Here is a 17,900-nt window from a genome sequence, read left to right as displayed (position 1 = left end):
CTTTTTGATGCAAAGGACCCACTCACACTAGCTTAGGGTGAGAGGGAATTTCCTGGAAGGCGACAGGACATCTTAGGGAAGACAGGACAAGACACACACCCGATGCCCCAGGTCCTGGGAACCTGAATGCAGGTGCTTTTGTGAGCCACCTGATCTCTCAGGACTTGTATCTGCCCGTCTGCTTCGTTCAGATCTTGGTAGCCATGCGGCTTTAGGAAGCCTGGTTCCTTATCTGTGAAAAGGGCCAGTAGTTAGAATCTGTTGGGTTGAGTCTGTGACGAGCACACAGGATGTGCGTAATGAGTGCCAGCTGTTCGTTAAGGGTTGATCTTGGCCTTGGAGCAGATGAGAAAGGACACCTGTCAGTGTGTCGCTAGGGCTGCGCCAAGGAGATGACCCGTCCCAGGATCTGGCTGTTTGGGCAGGAGAGACACAGGAATGCGAGCGTTGGAGGAAAGTCCCTGGAAGGCTCTAGTTCCCATCTGTGGCTTGACAGCTCCCTCCCAGATTCCATGGGCTGCCTCAGTGTCCTTCCTGTTAGTTCTGATGCTTTAATCAGCCAAAGCCAGGTGCAGCTGGTCAATATAGACCACCAGACCACCAGCAATACTCAGCACCACATCCCCAGGAGGAAAAAAAGTCTGGTTGGCCAGCCTGGGTCAGGTGTTCACTTCTGGGCCAATCATATCAGACTGGGGGCTGAACCATAGAGGGTCTGTAAGCAGAGGAGAGGCAGGCTCAGCTCTGGTTGAAAGACACACAGATATAAGCTAAGGTGTCATGTACTTTAATAACAGATGAAGCATGGCTGGTGTTGCTCAGTGGTTGAGCGTCGACCTATGAACCAGGAAGTCACATTTTGATTCCTGGCCAGGGCACATGCTCATGTTGCCAGTTCGATCCCCAGTGTGGGGCGTGCAGGAGGCAGCCAATCAATGATTCTCATCATTGGTGTGTCTATCACTCCCTCTCCCTTCCTAAACTAATAATAATGACGTATGAAGCTCAGGACACTCTGGGGGCCCAGAGAAGGCACCCTACACAGCTTAAGTGTGTGTGTGTAAGAGAGAGAGAGAGAGGGAGGGAGGGAGGGAGGGAGGGAGGGAGGGAGGGGAGAGGGGGGCAGAAGGTGGCCAGGAACTTCCCAAGGAAGTGCCGTATTCATTGAGGTGTTTTTTCCCAGCTTTATTGAGGTATGATGGACAGATAAAATAGTATATATTTCAGTTGTACAACATGCTTTTTTAAGGTATGCAAAATGATTTATTATACATAGATTATGGAGTGGTTGCCACAGTCAGGTTATTAGCACACCTACCTTTGTGTGTGAGCTGTTCAAGTGTGTTTCAGCAATTCAGAATATCATTAACTGTAGCCACCACGCTGTGCGTTACATCCCAAAGCTTACTCGTCTTCGAAACGGAAGTATATATTCTTTGACCAACATCTCCCATTGCCCCCACACCTGCATCCCCTGGCAACCATCTTTCTACCCTTCGGTTTTGTGAGTTTGACTTTTAGATTCTGCATATGAGATCAAACAATATTTGTCTTTCTCCGGTTCATTCACCTAGCCTAGTGTCCTCCAGGTTCATCCGTGTCATTGCAAATGGCAGTCTTCTCTTTTCATGGCTGAATAGTATTCCATTTTTTAAAATATATATATTTTTTTATTGATTTCACAGAGGAAGGGAGAGTGAGAGAGATAGAAACATCAATGATGAGAGAGAATAATTGATCGGCTGCCTCCTGCATGCACCCCACTGGTGATTGAGACCACAACCTGGGCATGTGCCCTGACCAGGAATTGAGCCTTGACCTCCTGGTTCATAGGTCAACGCTCAACCACTGAACCACACCTACCGGGCTAGTATTCCATTATTTATTTTTATACATATATTTCACATCTTTTTTTGTTCAATTAGCAATCATCGCACCTCAGATAAACTTCTGGCTGCGATACTGCCACGATGGAAAGCTTATATTTTACATCTTTATCCATTCATTTGTCCACGGACACTTAGGTTGTGACTAATGCTGCCAATGAACGTGGGCGTACAGGTATCCCTAAGATAGTAATTTCCTTTCCTTTGGACATGTGCCCCAAAGTGGAATCAATGGGTCATGTGGTGGTTCTAGTTTTAATTTTTTGAGGAACCGCCATATTGTTTTCCATAGTGGCTGCACCAACTTACGTTCCCACCAGCAGTGCACGAGGTTCCCTTTCTCCGCATCCTCGCCAACACCCACCTCTTGTTCTTGATAGTGGCCATTCTGACAGGTGCGAGGTGACTGGTTGTGGTTGGACTTGCACTTCCCTGATGCCTACTGATTGCCTTGAAATTTCTCCTCTCTCTCTCTCTCTCTCTCTCTCTCTCTCTCTCTCTCTCTCAAATCAATAAATTAAGCCTGGCCAGCATGGCTCGGTGGTTGAGCGTCCACTTAATGAACCAGGAGGTCAAGGTTCATTTCCCAGTCAGGGCATATGCCCGGGTTGCGGGCTCAATCCCCAGTGTGGGGCGAGCAGGAAGCAGTTAGTCAATCAATGATTCTCTTTCATCTTTGATGTTTCTATCTCTCCCTTTCTGAAATCAATAAAAATATTTTTTAAATTAATTAATTAAAAATTGTTTTAATATATATCTTTTTATTGATTTTAGAGAGGGAGAGAGATAGAAACATCAATGACGAGAATCATTGATCATCTGCCTCCTGCACACCCCCTACTGGGGATGGAGCCCGCAACCCGGGCATGTGCCCTTGACCGGAATCGAACCCGGGACCCTGCAGTCCGCAGGCCGACGCTCTATCCAGTGAGCAGCCAGGGCAAAACTTTTTTTAATTCAAAAAGGAATGTGGCCGAGAGCATCCTAGGCCAAGGGAACAGCAGGTGCAAAGGCCCACAGGTGGGCAATAGCTTTGGGGGAACTGTCGTGGGTTGAATAGTGATCCCCAAAAAGATATGTCCACATCCTCATCCCTGGAACCTATGAATGTGATCTTATTTGGAAAAACAGTCTTCGCAGATATAATGCAGTTGAGCATCTTGAGATAAGATCATTCTGGGCTATCGAGGTGGGCCCTGAATCTAAGGACAAGTGTCCATGCAGGAGACAGAAGAGGACGAAGCCACGTCAGGACAGGGGCAGAGGTGGTTCTCAGTGTCTGGCACCCTCCTCTCCCCCACATCTGCATCCCTTCCCAGGTTGGAGGTGGGAGGTTGGCAAGTTAGGCTGATATTTGGTCTCAAAGCCCCAACCTTCTCATCATGTGACTGGTCTTTGATAAGTCATCTTATTAGCATGGGTGGGGGGGTGGGGCTCATGAATAACAAAGACCCTTATCACTTTATCAGGGAAATGCCTGAGGACTTATATGTCTCCCAGGAAACAGAAAGACCAGATGCCTTTCCTTTTTATTTTATTTTATTATTTTTAAAATATATTTTTATTGATGTCAGAGAGGGAAAGAGAGGAGAAGGTAGAAACATCAGTGATGAGAGAGAATCATTGATCAGCTGCTTCCTGCACACCCCACACTGGGGACCGAGCCGGCAACCCGAGCATGTGCCCTTGACCGGAATCAAACCCTGGACCCTTCAGTCCGCAGGCCAATGCTCTATCCACTGAGCCAAACTAGCTAGGGCTTTATTTATTTTATTTTATTTTATTTTAGAGAGACAGGGAGGGAAGGAGAGAAACATCAATTTGTTGTTCCACTTACCTATGCATTCATTGGTTGATTCTGGTATATGCCCTGACTGGGGATCGAACCTGCAACCTTGTTACATTGAGACGATGCTCTCCAACTACCAGGCCAGGGCCAGGATCTGAAACTGGACAATGAGTGGGTCTGGGCTGCCCGTCACTACTTGAGCCAATTAAGCAGAGACAGGGTTGAATCATGTGGAGATTAGCAGGTCATCCATGAAAATCTGCTCTATACACCCCACCGCCCCTAAGCCAGCTGCTTATATTGGGTAGAAGGATAAAGATCGCATGGGGAAGTAGGAATTACAGGTATGGGGAAGTAAGCAAGGTATAATGGCTGCAGGTTACGGGCGATGTGGGGGGGGGGGGGGGGGCGCGGTTATAAAGGGTGAGTGCCTCCAAGTGGTTACCATCCAGGACTCCATTGTTTCGGCACCACAGTTGTCAATCTTTCCATGAAGATGGGCAGTTCTTGGCTGAGGAGAATGGACCGCATTCCGAGGTTAACTACCAGGTGTATGTGGGGGAGGGGAGGGTGTTACAACTCCCAGCCAGGTCAGAAGATGCTTTCTTTAACCAGAACAGAACAATTACAGTTAACAGAGCATGATTTTTCTTATAACTATAGCTAGTCCCCACTGTTCTATTTCTGCCCCTAACAGGACCATTGGTTCTTGTTCATTTATTTAACATGTCGATTGGGCAGCTGCTCCGGTTCAAACAGACCTACCCACCGCGGTCCTGGAGCGACGTCCCAATGGGGACCCCTGGCAAAGAGGAGGAGTGCAGGGTGTGCCCCGTGATAAGTGACCGGAAGAGCAAAGCAGGGTTACCATGTGGGGAATGTGGTGGGCAGGGCTCTGCCTGTGTGGGGTCTGAGCCATGTGGGTGTCTGGGGGGAGGGTGTTCAGGCTGAGGGATCTGCCAGTGCAGAGGCCCTGGGGCAGGGGTGGGCAGAGAGGCAATCCCGCTAGATCTTGCAGGTCTTTTTTTTTTTTTTTTTTTTAATATACTTTATTGACTTTTTACAGAGAGGAAGGGAGAGGGATAGAGAGTTAGAAACATCAATGAGAGAGAAACATCGATCAGCTGCCTCCTACACACCCCCCACTGGGGATGTGCCCGCAACCAAGGTACATGCCCTTGACCGGAATCGAACCTGGGACCTTTCAGTCCGCAGGCCGACGCTCTATCCACGGAGCCAAACCAGTTAGGGCGATCTTGCAGGTCTTGTGGGCCACAGTGAGGACCTGGTCTCTTCATGTGAGTGGCAGGAAGCAACTCTGGTACATATGGGGAACAGAGGGCGGGACGGGGAGAGAGGACAGGGCAGGTGCGGTGAGGGCCAAGGCCAGGAGAGAAGGCCACCCTGGTATTCAGGGGGAGATGGTAGCAGACCCGGGTGATGGCAGCTGGGGTGCTGAGAAGTGATTGCAGGGACTCCGGATACATTTTTTTAAAATATATTTTATTGATATTTTACAGAGAGGAAGGGAGAGAGAGAGAGAGTTAGAAACGTCCATGAGAGAGAAACATCGATTAGCTGCCTCCTGCACACCCCCTACTGGGGATGTGCCTGCAGCCAAGGTACATGCCCTTGACCGGACTCGAACCTGGGACCCTTCAGTCTGCAGGTCAATGCTCTTTCCACTGAGCCAAACCAGCTAGGGCCCGGATACATTTTGACAGCCAACAAATTTGCTGGGACTGGTCTGTGGGCAGTGAAAGGCCAAGATCACAAGTCCATGCCAAGGCTTTGAGCCTCAGCATGGGGGGGGGAGGGCGGGGGAGCAGAGTCCAAGGAGAAAATGAAGAGCTCAGAGTGACCTCCTCGTCCTGTGTGCATTGCTTCTGCTTGGACCGGGTTCCAGCCCCAGCTCCTCATTCACTCTTCCCTACCTGTGAGAATTGACCCACCTCAGCCTTCCCGGGCCAGGCGCCCTCCGGGGCTGCCACCAGGTGGCGCCCCTGGCCTCAGACAGATCCACCCCAACTCACTGTCCCCCTCCAAAATTTTCTTTCACTTTCGATCTCTGGCTGTCACCCGGCCTGGCCCCTTCCACATGCAGCTGGGGCATGACTGGTGCTAGGAGAAATGGGCTCTGGGTTCCCGAGGGGCGGGGCGGGGTGCCCTGCTGGGGCTGAGGGAGGAGGAGTGGGGGTCGGGTTCCTGGGCCCCTGCCTGGGGAGGGTTCTGAGGATCGACTGACAGGGTTCTTAGAAGGGGAGATGCGGAGTTTTCACCGTAACTGGGGCACATGCAGGAAACCCGTGGGAGAAGGAGGCGGAAACTTGGCCACATCAAAGGGCAGGGAGGTGAAGGGGCGGGTGAGGAAAGAGCTGGGGTGTGTCAGCCCCAAACCTGCTCTTCTGTGCTTTCCAAGATCTGGCCACAGGCATGAGGGGCCTCCGGCGGAGATGATAGTGTTGGCACCAGCCTGGAGCCCAACTGTGCGTATACCTGGGCAAGGTGGGGGACAGGTCAGTGTCACAATGGGCAGATAGGTGAGGAGATGCAGAGAAGTGGAGGGAGATGGATAGGGGTGGAGGGAAATGAACAGGGGTGGAGGGAGATGGGCAGGGGTGGAGGTTGATAGGGGTGGAGGGAGATGGGCAGGGGTGGAGGTTGATAGACGGGTGGAGGGAGATGGACGGCTGGAGGGAGATGGACAGGGGTGGAGGGAGATGGACAGGGCTGGAGGGAGATGGACAGGGGTGGAGGGAGATGGACAGGGCTGGAGGGAGATGGACAGCTGGAGGGAGATGGACAGGGGTGGAGGGAGATGGACAGGGGTGAAGGGAGATGGACAGGGGTGGAGGGAGATGGACAGGGGTGGAGGGAGATGGACAGGGCTGGAGGGAGATGGACAGCTGGAGGGAGATGGGCAGGGGGGGAGGGAGTTGGACGGGTGGAGAAAGATGGGCAGGGGTGGAAGGAGATGGGCAGGGGTGGAGGGCGATGGACAGGGGTGGAGGGAGATGGACAGGGGTGGAGGGAGATGGACAGCTGGAGGGAGATGGACAGGGGTGGAGGGAGATGGACAGGGCTGGAGGGAGATGGACAGGGCTGGAGGGAGATGGACAGCTGGAGGGAGATGGGCAGGGGGGGAGGGAGTTGGACGGGTGGAGAAAGATGGGCAGGGGTGGAAGGAGATGGGCAGGGGTGGAGGGCGATGGGCAGGGGTGGAGGGAGATGAACAGGGGTGGAGGGCGATGGACAGGGGTGGAGGGTGATGGGCAGGGGTGGAAGGAGATGGGCAGGGGTGGAAGGAGATGGATGGGGTGGAGGGCGATGGACAGGGGTGGAGGGAAGAAACGGAGGGAGGTGGGTAAAAATGTGGCCGAGGGAACCCAGAAGAAAGGAGAAGTGGGGGAGATGAGCAGATAAGGGCAGAGGGGTGGACAGAGAAGAGGATTCTGGGCAGAGCGAGAGAGACCTATCACTGGGCCAAGTGGGGGCAAAGGACACTAAACACTGGACGGTATCGGACAGAAGCAGAAAGAAAACCAGGGACAGAGGGTCAGAGGTGGGCAGACCTGAGGCAGATTGAGGAGGGGCGGAACCGAATGGACTGAGCTGGGAAAGGAGGAAGGGGAAGAGCCAGGGGAGGGGTGCGGAGCCAACAGGGCCCCCTCCCCACAGACCTCCCTGCTGCTGCTGCTGCTGCTGAGCCCCGGCCTCTGTGGGACCCCAGACTGCTCCTTCCGCCACAGCCCCATCTCCTCCACCTTCGCGGACACCATCCACAAGCTGGTGAGCGCCCTTGCCAGCCTCTGCTGCTGTCGCTGAGTCTGAGTCCCCCTGGCTGGGCCTCGGTCTTTGCGGCTCCCTGTCCCCCTCTCCCAGGGTCCTCTCCATAGTTCTGTCTCCTCCTGTCTTTGGCCCAGCTGAACCCATTTTCTCCCGCAGTCTGACTACCTGCTTCAAGATTACCCAGTCACAGTCGCCTCCAATCTGCAGGACGTGAGTCACAGATGGGAGGGGCCGGGATGGAGGTGGGAGAGCGACTCGATGCACCATCAGGGGACAGGGCTGGTTTGCCATCCCTCAGACCCGGGAGTCCAGGCGCCCAGCCCCTCCTCCCTCAGACACCTCCCTCCCCCGCTGCCCCTCTGCCCACGGGGCCCCAGAGCTTGGCTGTCTCCACAGGACAAGCTCTGCGGGGCCTTCTGGCGCCTGGTGCTGGCCCAGCGCTGGATGGGACAGCTCAAGACTGTGGCGGGGTCCCAGATGAAAAAGCTGCTGGAGGCTGTCAACACCGAGATCCACTTTGTCACCTTATGTGCCCTCCAGGTCAGCCCTGAACTTGGGGTACAAGTGAGGGAGCGAGCTGCCTTCCTAGGGAATGGGAAACGCAGCTCAGCTCGGCCTGACTGGAGATTTCTTTTGTCCGGAGCAACTCAAGGGAGTGGAGTCCGGTGGTGGGAATTGCGCTCCTCTGAGCCCCGAGGATGGCGAGGGAGCTGGGCCCAGTGCACGTGCTGGGTTTCTTTCTCAGGCCCTGCTGCAGGACGTTGCTAAGGGGTTCTCTCCCCTAGCAACCAGGAGAAGGAGGGGACCTAAATGCCCTCTGGACTAGACCTCCCTGGGCCCTGTTGCTGGGCGTTGCTAAGGATGCTTTCCCCTAGCAACCAGGGAGAGCAGAGGCCCAAACTCTCCCTCTGAGACCCAGGCCTCGCTGGGCCCAGTTGCTGGGCCAGGTTGCTGGGGCTGCTGGGTGTTGCTGGGCAGGGAAGGCGCTGGGCCTGAGGAGTTGCAGGGGGTGATTCGGTGGTGACGTCTCCCTCCCCTGCCCCCAGCCCCTCCCTAGCTGTCTTCGCTTCGTCCAGACCAACATCTCCCACCTCCTGCAGGACACCTCCGAGCAGCTGGTGGCCTTGAAGCCCTGGATCACCCGCTGGAATTTCTCTGGGTGCCTGGAGCTGCAGTGTCAGCCGGGTAAAGGCTCCCAGCCCTCCCAGCCCCTCCGCCCCCGCCCTCAGAGCCCTGCCTCCCTCTGCACCGCCTCTCACACCCCAGCTGCTCCCATGGGCTGCATGACCTTGGGCATGTTCCCCGAAGTTCATTCCCCTCTCGGGGCCTCAGTTTACCCATCTCTGAGAAGGGACGGCAATCCCTGCCTGTTTCTCTAAGGCAGCCCCATGCCATAGAAATACAGTGTGTGGAGAGCTGCTTGTTTAAGTGTATACTTTCTAATAGCCATTTTTTTAAAGTTAAGGGGGAAAAAAAAAAGCCGTGGCCCTGGCTGGTTTGGCTCAGTGGGTGGAGCTATGGAGCGACAGCCCGAAGACTGAAGGGTCCCGGGTTCAACTCCAGACAAGGGCATGTACCTTGGCTTCAGGAGGCAACCAAGCAATGTGTCTCCCTAACATTGATGTTTCTCTCTCCGTCTCTCCTCCTCCCTTCCACTCTCTCTAAAAATCAATGGAAAAATACCCTCTGGTGAGGATTAACAACAACAAAGCCCTGGCCCCTGTGACTCAGTAGGCTGGGCGTTGTCTCATGCACTGAGAGGTCATAGATTTGATTTCAGGTCAGGGGTCAGGGCACATGCCCGGGTTGTGGTGCTGGATCCCCCATAATGGGTGTGCAGGAAGCAGCCGATCAATGTTTCTCTCCCACAGTGATGTTTCTCTCTCTCTCTCTCTCTCTCTCTCTCTCTCTCTTTCCCTCAAATCAATTTTTAAAATATTTTTAAGTTAAAAAAAGGTAAATTCACTCTTGTTCAGGATATTTATATTCTGTCAACCTTATCATGGTTTTATTCAGTCTTTCCGTCCTTGTAAACTTTGTCTACTAGATCTGTCAAGTTCTGAGAGGAATATTTTGTTTGTTTCTTTATTTTCTTTTTGAGAGGGATATTTTTTAAAATTCTCACTCTAGGTTGATTTTTCTCAATTCTTCCCTGAATTTCCAGTCTTTCTCACTCATATTGAGCTTTGTTTGTCATTTGTATTTACATTTATCACTATTCAATTGCTCAACCAGGTTCTTTTTTTCCCCCCTTTGTTTTTGGTAGTCCTCACCCGAGGATATATTTCCATTGATTTTAGAGAGAGTGGAAGGGAGGGGGAAGGAGAGAAACAGATCGGCTGCCTCCCCCACGCCCTCTACTGGGGATCAAGCCCACAGTCCAGGCATGTGCCCTGACCAGGGAAATTCTTTTTGTTGTTGTTCATTTTCACCCGAGGATACTTTTCCATTTATTTTTAAAGAGTGGAAGGGAGGGGGAGAGACAGAGATAGAAACATCGGTGTGTGAGAGAGACACATCAATCAGTTGCCTCCCCACTCGCGCCCTGACCAGGGCCAGGGATTGAGCCTGCAACTGAGGTACGTGCCCTTGACTGGTATCCAACCCATGAGCCTTCAGTCCACAAGCCAATGCTTTTTCCACTGAGTCAAACCTGCTAGGGTGCAAATTCATTTTTTTTTATAAGGAAAAACTGTTACTTAATAGAATGCAACCTATGGCTTACAACATTTTTTAAAATGTTTTTATTGATTTTAGAGAGAGAGGAAGAAAGAGAGCGATAGAAACATCAAGAGAGAGAAACGTCAACATCGATGGGCTGCCTCCTGCACACCCCCTACTGGGGATCAGCCTGCAACCCGGGCATGCACCCTGACTGGAATCGAACTGGTGACCTCTTGGTGCATGGGTCAATGCTCAACCACTGAGCCATACCAGCCGGGCTGTAAATTATATATATATATATATATATATATATATATATATATATATATATATTGCCGAAACCGGTTTGGCTCAGTGGATAGAGCGTCGGCCTGCGGACTGAAGGGTCCTGGGTTCGATTCCGGTCGAGGGCATGTGCCTTGGTTGCGGGCACATCCCCGGTGGGGGGTGTGCAGGAGGCAGCTGATCGATGTTTCTCTCTCATCGATGTTTCTAGCTCTCTATCCCTCTCCCTTCCTCTCTGTAAAATATCAATAAAATATATATTTTTTTTTAAAAAAAATTATATATATATATATTTTTTAATCCTCACCTGAAGATATATTTCCATTGATTTTTTAGAGAGAGTGGAAGAGAGAGGGAAAGATAGAAAGAACATCCCATGTGAGAGAGACACATCGACTGGTTGCCTCCTGCACAAGCCCCGACTAGGGCCCGGGCTGGGGAGGAGCCTGCAACCAAGGTACATGCCCTTGACCGGAATCGAACCCGGGACCCTTCAGTCCACAGGTCGATGCTCTACCCACTGAGCAAAACCGGCCAGGGCTGTAAATTATATTTTTCTAATGTTATTTAGTGAGCACTAGGTAGTAGGTTCTAGGAATAAATAAGACAGATAAGAGTCCTTGCAGCCACATGCAGCTCCTGGACGATCGGGGCAAGAGGGGGAAGAAGCAAATCCCCACAGAAGCACCAGAAGCATTTGCTCAGTTCCAGAACATGCGGCCTTCCTGTGTGCCAGACGCTGTCCCAAGCCTTTCTCGTGCACTCATTCAATTTTTGTGACAGCCTTAGGACATAGGAATAATGATGATCCGTTTTATAGATCAGGAGGCAGGCACAGAGAGGCCAGTAGCTCACCCAAGGTCACACAGCAGCACCGGGAAGGCCTTTCCGGGCCTGGCCCTTCTCCTTGGTCACTCAGGCTCCTCTGTCCCCTCAGACTCCTCCACTCTGCTGCCCTCAGTGAGTCCCCTGGCCTTGGCGGCCACAGCCCCGCCAGCCCCACAGGCTTCTTTGCTGTTCCTGCTGCTGCTGCCTGCGGCCCTTGCGTTGCTGGCCGCTGCCTGGTGCCTGGGCTGGCGAAGGAGGAGGCGGAGGAGGCCTTGCCCTGGGGAGCAGGTAAGCCAGCAGGGTGGGCAGAGGGGCTGGGGAGGGCCGAGGGGTGTCTGGAGGTCCAGTTGCCCTGCTGTGGTTGACTCTGTGGGGGCCAAGGTGGCCCCGCCTCCAGTCCCCAGGAGCACTGGCTCATCTGGGTGAGTCTTCACCAAACTGAGGACCCTGGCCTTTGTGTGTGTGGAGGGCGGGAGCAGTGGAGGTGGGTCAGGTTGGATGCAGGAAGGCCATAAGGGAACAGACTGGAAGAGAGAGACTGGAGGCCAAGGAGGAGGCTGGGGAGGGTCCAGCGAGAGAGGACAAGGGCTGAGCCAGGCTGGGACCAGGGGGATGGAGAAAAGGCCGGGGCAGAGTCAGGGAGCAGGCTGGAGACTGCCAGGCTTGGGGGTGGCACAGGCGACCAGGGTCTGGCCCAGTGACTGGGTGGGCAGCGAGAGCCTGGGGAAAGTGGGAGATTAGGGAAAGACAGTGAGCTCGGCGGGACCTGTGGGAGAAATTGGGATGCAGGAGTCTACCTGGAGAGTGGCTGCCTGGAGCGTAGGGAGGGGGCCACCTTGGCAAAGCCCTGCAGGTGTGAAAAGCTCGGGGTGTCCCAGGGACTTTGGGCAGGTGTGGGTGGGGTTTGAAAAATGCCACAGGAAAATCCAGGCCTCACATGCCTGGCAAGGAAGCTGAGACTTCCTGCCCAGGGCAGCAGCGAGCTCTGGAAGCGTGTGATGGAGGAAAGAACCTGGGAACGGGTGTGGGGCAAGAGGTCGGCGGGTCAGGAGCGAGGAAAGAGGGAGGCTCCCGTGGCTTCCAGACAGGCCCAGAGGGATCTAACTAGAACCAAGTCCCTGTAATCACATGCACATATAGTGCCTCCGTGACATGGGCCTTGTGCCGAGGTTTTCCACAAATTCACTCCCTTAATTGAGAAGCTGCTGCATTACCCCCGTTTCACAGAGGCTGAAACGAAGGCACAGAGAGGTACATCACTGGCCAGAAGTCACACAGCTCATGAGTGGCAGAGTCAAGATTTGACTCTGGCTTCTGTGCCTTTCAGTCCTTTGCCTCAGTTTCCTTATCTGTACAATAAACACTAAGAATAGCCCTACCCTAGAGCTGTCCAGAGGTAAAGAGTGACACATGCAGAGCCCAATAGAAACAGATCACAAGCCACACAGGGTTTAAAATTTTCCAAAAGGCATATTAAAAAAAAAAAAAAAGGAAGAAGAAACGGGTTACTTTATTTTATTCCACCCTGTGTGTCCAAAATGTTCTTTCCACATGTAATCAATATTTTAAAAAGTGACTAATGGGATGTTTTACATCCTTTTTTCATACCAAGTCTTCCAGTGTGTATGCGCCCTTCACAGCCCATCTCAGTGCAGACCCCGTGTTCCCACGGAAACCCTTCATCCAGCCTTAGGTTTCACGAAAGGTGCCGCGGCAAAGGAGATCCACTTGCTCACGCTGTTGGAAACATAGTTTCCCAACAAGTGGATCGAGGATCAGTTTCTAAGTTTAATGGTTTTCATTTCAGCATTTGTTTCAGAACAGTTCTTCCTTACAGTTTTGAGAAGTTTTCTGTCTGGTTTGTCCCTGTCCACGTGTTTTCACGCTCCCATGAACCACACTGTTAAGATCACATTAGGTAAAATGTAAAACTCAGGTGCGCGGACCCCATTGGGGACGCGCGGTGCCGGAGGCGCAGGCGCGGAGCAGTCAGCGGCGCGGAGGTCTCGGGCAGCGAGGCCCTAACTCGGGGCGCTGCGGGCTGGAGTCGGCAGCTCTGAAGGCTGTGCGGGCGCCGAGCGTGCCGCTGCCCTCTGCTCCCCACGGATCCTCACGGCCCAGAGGCAGACACGTCTACCCTCCCATTTTACAGAGGACACTGAGGCCCAGAGCGAGGAGTCACCCGCCCGAGGACACAGAGCCGGCGCTCGGAGGAAGTCAGCCAGAGACTGGGCCCTGCCTCGGCGGCACTGCCCCCGCCACTGTGTCCGCGGGACGGAGGCCACGCTAGCTCCCAGCGCCGGCCCCCGCCCCGCCTGCCTCCCTCTGTGCAAAGCCCTCGTCCCCAGGAACTTGTACATAAATCCTCCTTTTCTACCAGCTCTGCTCAGGCCTGTCTGTTGGTGGGTCGATTTGGGTTGGAGTCTTGGGCTTTCAGATAATGCGATTGTTCATCCAATGCCTGTTTTCTGAGGCTTCCTGGGGCCCAGGGACAATGCAAGGCTATGCTGCCGGCCTCCCCCCCCGCACCCCGAGTCAGAGCCAGCCCAGCCCTCAGGGGCTCCTGGTCAGTGGGGGAGACGTGGGACACAGGCAGCCTCAGTACAGGGTGCAATGCGCTCTGATGGGAGTAGCAGTGGGAACCCGTAGGAGGCACCTGACGCAGCCGGCGGGCCACCACATGCCCTACAGCCTACTGTGGCTTGAGGGGGTAACAGCGCTTCCCCACTGCGTCGGGCAGTTTGAGCGAGGGAGATTAACAGTCCCTCAAAAACATGGCTGCCGAGGCTGGACAGCCCGCCCGAGCAGATCCACCTCCCCTCCCACGTGATCTCTCGCCCCGCACAATCATGGCCGCCGAGGTCCTTTGGGAACCATCCCCGGATTGGGCGATCAGAAGACGACCCGCCTTCTAATGGGACCTCAACACGCACGCGCACGACAGTGGCCAATGAGAAGACAGAAAGCTGCTCGCGTAGCCCGTGTGGCGTCATTTCCTCCGCCCCTGTTGCAAGGGATAAGAAACCCTGCGCCAAGGCTTCCTCCTTTCCCAGGCGGCTGCCGAAGATGGCGGAGGGGCAGGTGCGGGCTCCGCGCGAGCCGGGGCGGCGAGGGGCCGGGTGGGGTCCAGGCTGGAACGGGGTCGGGTCCTCTTTCCCTTCGTACGTGTGTAGTGAAACTTTAGCTCGATAACTGAGCAAAACGAAGAGCAAAAGGGTTGAGGAGGTCCTGAAAGGGGAAATAGCAGATACTGGGACTGTCTTTGTGCCCAGGGCTGGGTAAAGGCGGCATGGTTCCTCTCCGAGGGGCGACGGTGGAGACTTTCAGCCCAGGAAGAGCTATTTTTAAAACCGTTTTGTTTACCTTGATCTGGGCTGGTACTTGGGTGAATTGGACCCGTGTGTTTGTAGCGACCGGGAAGCACGTGGGAGGCGGCTGAGAAGCCAAGGATTGTCCAAAATGGAGGGTCCTTTCATTCCACCCAAACGGCCTTGCTCTACTCTCCTGTGGGAGAGCCAGTCAGGCTTCCCCTGCATCTCGGGGTGTTTTGGCACGAAATCTTTAACAGTGGGCCAAAAGAGCTCTTGCTTACGGGGCTTTCAGGAACAAATTGTGTGTTTTTTCCCCTTTGCTTTTGGGTTTGATGGGTGCTTTGAAGTGCTGCTGTTATTAAAGCAGAAAACGGTGATTAAATGCTCCACAGCCCTGCGACGTCCTTTGTCCTTAAGCACTTGGCCTTCAGTGGAGTCCCCCCTGAGTGCGTCCCCGCATTTGCTGTGTGCCTGGCCCAGTGTGCATTGTATTTTCTGTAATTGAGATCACAATGTTTCTGAGGCAGATATTGTTATCCTCATCTTCCAGGTGAGGAAGTGGAAGCATGGAGAGCTGCAGATCTTTGCCCAAAGTCACATTGTCAGGAAGTCTGGCTTTAGATTCTGTACCTTTCTGCCTTCCAACAATCAGCACGTATATAACCAGCACTCGATAGAGTGGGGACTTTTACCCTTGATGAAGAAGCTGTAATCTGGGCATAAAAATTCCTGCCCTTCAAGCAGCCGAGATGTGAGAGGAGTTCTTATCCCGCTCATTGAAATCACGAGTCAACCATTTGCTATTTTGGCCTCGTCTGTAAAGTGAGCCTTGGGTCCTAGTTCCTAGGTCTGGTGCCTGGATAGGAGGCACCCTGGGGGATAAGGTGTAACAGAAGCAATTAACAATGGATGCTTGGGGTGGGGAATCGGAAAGTTCTGGGTGACTAAGCCCTCATCTATCTTCAACAGGTCCTGGTGCTAGATGGCCGAGGCCATCTCCTGGGCCGCCTGGCGGCCATCGTGGCCAAGCAGGTGCTGCTGGGTAAGTCTGCCCTGTGTCCACAGCCCTCCCAGACACGAGCCCAGACCGGCGGTCCGTGATGAGCAGCAATCACCATCTTTCGTTTGAGTCTCACGACCATGAGATCAACCCCATGCACCGCTCTGAGACCTGCCAGCCGCTCCCTCCCCTGGGGTTGGGGGCTCTGGTTATTTCTTTCTGCTGGGCAAATTCATTAAAGCAGGAATGTAGCTCTGTGTCTTGCCCTGGTGGTGTGGTCCTAACCTGGGAGGATCGTCCTTTCTTGTTCCTTGGCAGGAACTGGGCAGGGGGTGGCTTCTTGGCATGGACCCCCCCGCCCCATGAGTGCCTCACTTTCCTTCTCTCTAGGCCGCAAGGTGGTGGTTGTGCGCTGTGAGGGCATCAACATTTCTGGAAATTTCTACAGAAACAAGTGTAAGTTATGGCAGGGGAGAGGGACTAGAGCGGGTTAAGCGACCCCCCCCACCAGTGGTTGGAGGTGCTAGCTTCAGTCCCAGAATAGGCCCTTGGAAGTGGGTGTGGGAAGAAGCTGGTGTTTCCCTGGGGATTACACAGCCTCATGCTCTCCCCTCTCCTCAGTGAAGTACCTGGCCTTCCTCCGCAAACGGATGAACACCAACCCATCCCGCGGCCCTTACCACTTCCGAGCCCCCAGCCGCATCTTTTGGCGGACGGTGCGAGGTGAGCTGGGCCTGAGGACCGCAGGTGGGGACGGGGTGGGTGGCCCGTGATGAGGACCTCTCCCACTCAAGTTCGAGTTTCCCAACCATGAGATGACTCCACATGCACTACCATCTGAGGCCACCGGTCTGCCTGCCTGGTGATGGGGTCTTTGTGAGCCCCTCTGAGCAGGGTTGCTGTCCCTCTGCCCACAGGCATGCTGCCCCACAAGACCAAGCGAGGCCAGGCCGCCTTGGACCGCCTCAAGGTGTTTGACGGGATCCCACCGCCCTATGACAAGGTAAGCGAGACCAAGCCCGTCCCAGCATCCACGTGTCTGGCGGTGTCCGTGATGATCCACGATTACCTACATTGTTTGAGCCTCATGAGAACAGCACTGGCTGAGACGCCTGCCCCAGCCAGCCTTCTTCCCTGTCTGTCCCTCACTCCAGGTCCCTAAGCCCCTCTCCTTCTCTAACAGAAAAAGCGAATGGTGGTTCCCGCCGCCCTCAAGGTTGTGCGTCTGAAGCCTACCCGGAAGGTGAGTTCCAGGTTACGTGGAGCAGACTGACATGGGGGCTGAACTTGGGGTCCCGAGACTGGCAGATGATGGTTTTTTCTCACGATGGTCTGCGGATGCCACTGGGCACTGCCGAAAATGCCAATGGCTTAGCTGATGCCAGGAGGAGCAGGGAGCCCCTTACACAGGGGTTGGGTGTGTTTTCTGATTTAAACTTGGATCCTTTGAGAGGTCTTCAGCCCCAATCCAGGCTCCCATTTATTCACAACTTCATTTCCCCCACCCCAGTTTGCCTACCTTGGGCGCCTGGCTCATGAGGTTGGCTGGAAGTACCAGGCCGTCACAGCCACTCTGGAGGAGAAGAGAAAGGAGAAGGCCAAGATCCATTACCGCAAGAAAAAGCAGCTCATGGTGAGTGCCAGGGGCACCACACGCCTGGGCAGTGGGACCTGAGTCCCCCCTGGGAAGGGGTGGTCCACAGGCAGCAGCCACTGACCACAGCCTGTTCTAACCCCACAGAGGCTACGGAAACAGGCTGAAAAGAACGTGGAGAAGAAAATTGACAAATTCACAGAGGTCCTCAAGACCCATGGACTCCTGGTCTGAGCCCAATAAAATTGACTGTTATTCCTCATGCTTGGCCTGGCCTGCCCTTCCTCCATCGCCGCCCTAGGATGTGGGGAACCCCAGGGGCTGTTCCGGGGCCACAGGCACCTTACCTTGGGCCTTAGAAGGCTGGGGACACAGAAGGGGCCTTAGTCACTGCTATTTAAAGAAAGGCCTTTTAAAAGTTTTACATGGCCCTGTCAGTTGGGCATACCTTGCCTGTGACCTACTCAGAGTTTTAGGAAATGAGCAGCTGGAACAGCTAGTTCCCTTCCAGCGTATAAGCTGGAAAACTCTAAACTTCCCACGTGATACTAGACTGTAGCTGTTAGGATGTAGCAAATGCTTGGGGGCAGGATGGACCTGGTATTGTACAGAGGGATTTACAGATGCACAGACAGGACGGCAGCCACAGTCTCAGGCATCGCACTTGCACGTTCCTGTACCTTGTGATCAGAAAATGAATAAATTATTTTCAAAGAAATTTGGCGTCTTTGCCGTGTGTGTCTGCAACGGAGGC

The 17,900-nt window shown here is 53.8% G+C and overlaps 2 protein-coding genes across 9 annotated transcripts; both read left to right on the top strand.

The window, feature by feature from the left end:
• The first annotated feature begins 25 nt into the window (after positions 1–25).
• Positions 26–13,620, top strand: FLT3LG (fms related receptor tyrosine kinase 3 ligand). Of its 7 annotated transcripts, none has more exons than XM_080644963.1 (8): positions 26–132; positions 6,095–6,191; positions 7,354–7,464; positions 7,621–7,674; positions 7,861–8,004; positions 8,511–8,649; positions 11,351–11,529; positions 13,394–13,620. In XM_080644963.1, the coding sequence occupies exons 2-8, from the start codon at positions 6,129–6,131 to the stop codon at positions 13,529–13,531; spliced, it is 828 nt and encodes a 275-aa protein (XP_080501089.1). In that variant the 5' UTR covers positions 26–132; positions 6,095–6,128; the 3' UTR covers positions 13,532–13,620. The 7 variants fall into 7 exon arrangements, with proteins under 7 accessions (XP_080501089.1, XP_080501093.1, XP_080501090.1 ...); XM_080644965.1 differs by lacking the exon at positions 26–132 and adding an exon at positions 5,735–5,793 and having other exon boundaries at positions 6,095–6,161; XM_080644968.1 differs by lacking the exon at positions 26–132 and adding an exon at positions 5,746–5,793 and having other exon boundaries at positions 6,095–6,161; positions 8,565–8,649.
• Positions 13,621–14,247: 627 nt separating this feature from the next.
• Positions 14,248–17,408, top strand: RPL13A (ribosomal protein L13a). Of its 2 annotated transcripts, none has more exons than XM_080643387.1 (8): positions 14,248–14,322; positions 15,522–15,594; positions 15,943–16,008; positions 16,174–16,275; positions 16,470–16,555; positions 16,736–16,795; positions 17,063–17,185; positions 17,294–17,408. In XM_080643387.1, the coding sequence occupies exons 1-8, from the start codon at positions 14,308–14,310 to the stop codon at positions 17,378–17,380; spliced, it is 612 nt and encodes a 203-aa protein (XP_080499513.1). In that variant the 5' UTR covers positions 14,248–14,307; the 3' UTR covers positions 17,381–17,408. The 2 variants fall into 2 exon arrangements, with proteins under 2 accessions (XP_080499513.1, XP_080499514.1); XM_080643388.1 differs by having other exon boundaries at positions 14,307–15,374.
• The last annotated feature ends 492 nt before the right edge of the window (positions 17,409–17,900 follow it).

This window comes from Plecotus auritus (assembly GCF_963455305.1).
Source record: "Plecotus auritus genome assembly, chromosome: 10".
In the NCBI taxonomy this organism is placed as follows: Eukaryota; Metazoa; Chordata; class Mammalia; order Chiroptera; family Vespertilionidae; genus Plecotus; species Plecotus auritus.
The sequence above is the reverse complement of the archived record's forward strand: the minus strand, read 5'-3'. Positions and strand labels throughout refer to the sequence as shown.

Bases quoted from the DNA above. Each gene is read 5' to 3' on its own strand.
- FLT3LG (XM_080644962.1), top strand. From the start codon at position 5,940: ATGCGGAGTTTTCACCGTAACTGGGGCACATGCAGGAAACCCGTGGGA. The intron at 7,675-7,860 runs GTGAGTCACAGA...CTGTCTCCACAG, and splicing joins TCGCCTCCAATCTGCAGGAC to GACAAGCTCTGCGGGGCCTT. The intron at 8,005-8,510 runs GTCAGCCCTGAA...CCCTGCCCCCAG, and splicing joins TCACCTTATGTGCCCTCCAG to CCCCTCCCTAGCTGTCTTCG.
- RPL13A (XM_080643387.1), top strand. The intron at 16,276-16,469 runs GTGAGCTGGGCC...CTCTGCCCACAG, and splicing joins CTTTTGGCGGACGGTGCGAG to GCATGCTGCCCCACAAGACC. The intron at 16,796-17,062 runs GTGAGTTCCAGG...CCCCCACCCCAG, and splicing joins GTCTGAAGCCTACCCGGAAG to TTTGCCTACCTTGGGCGCCT.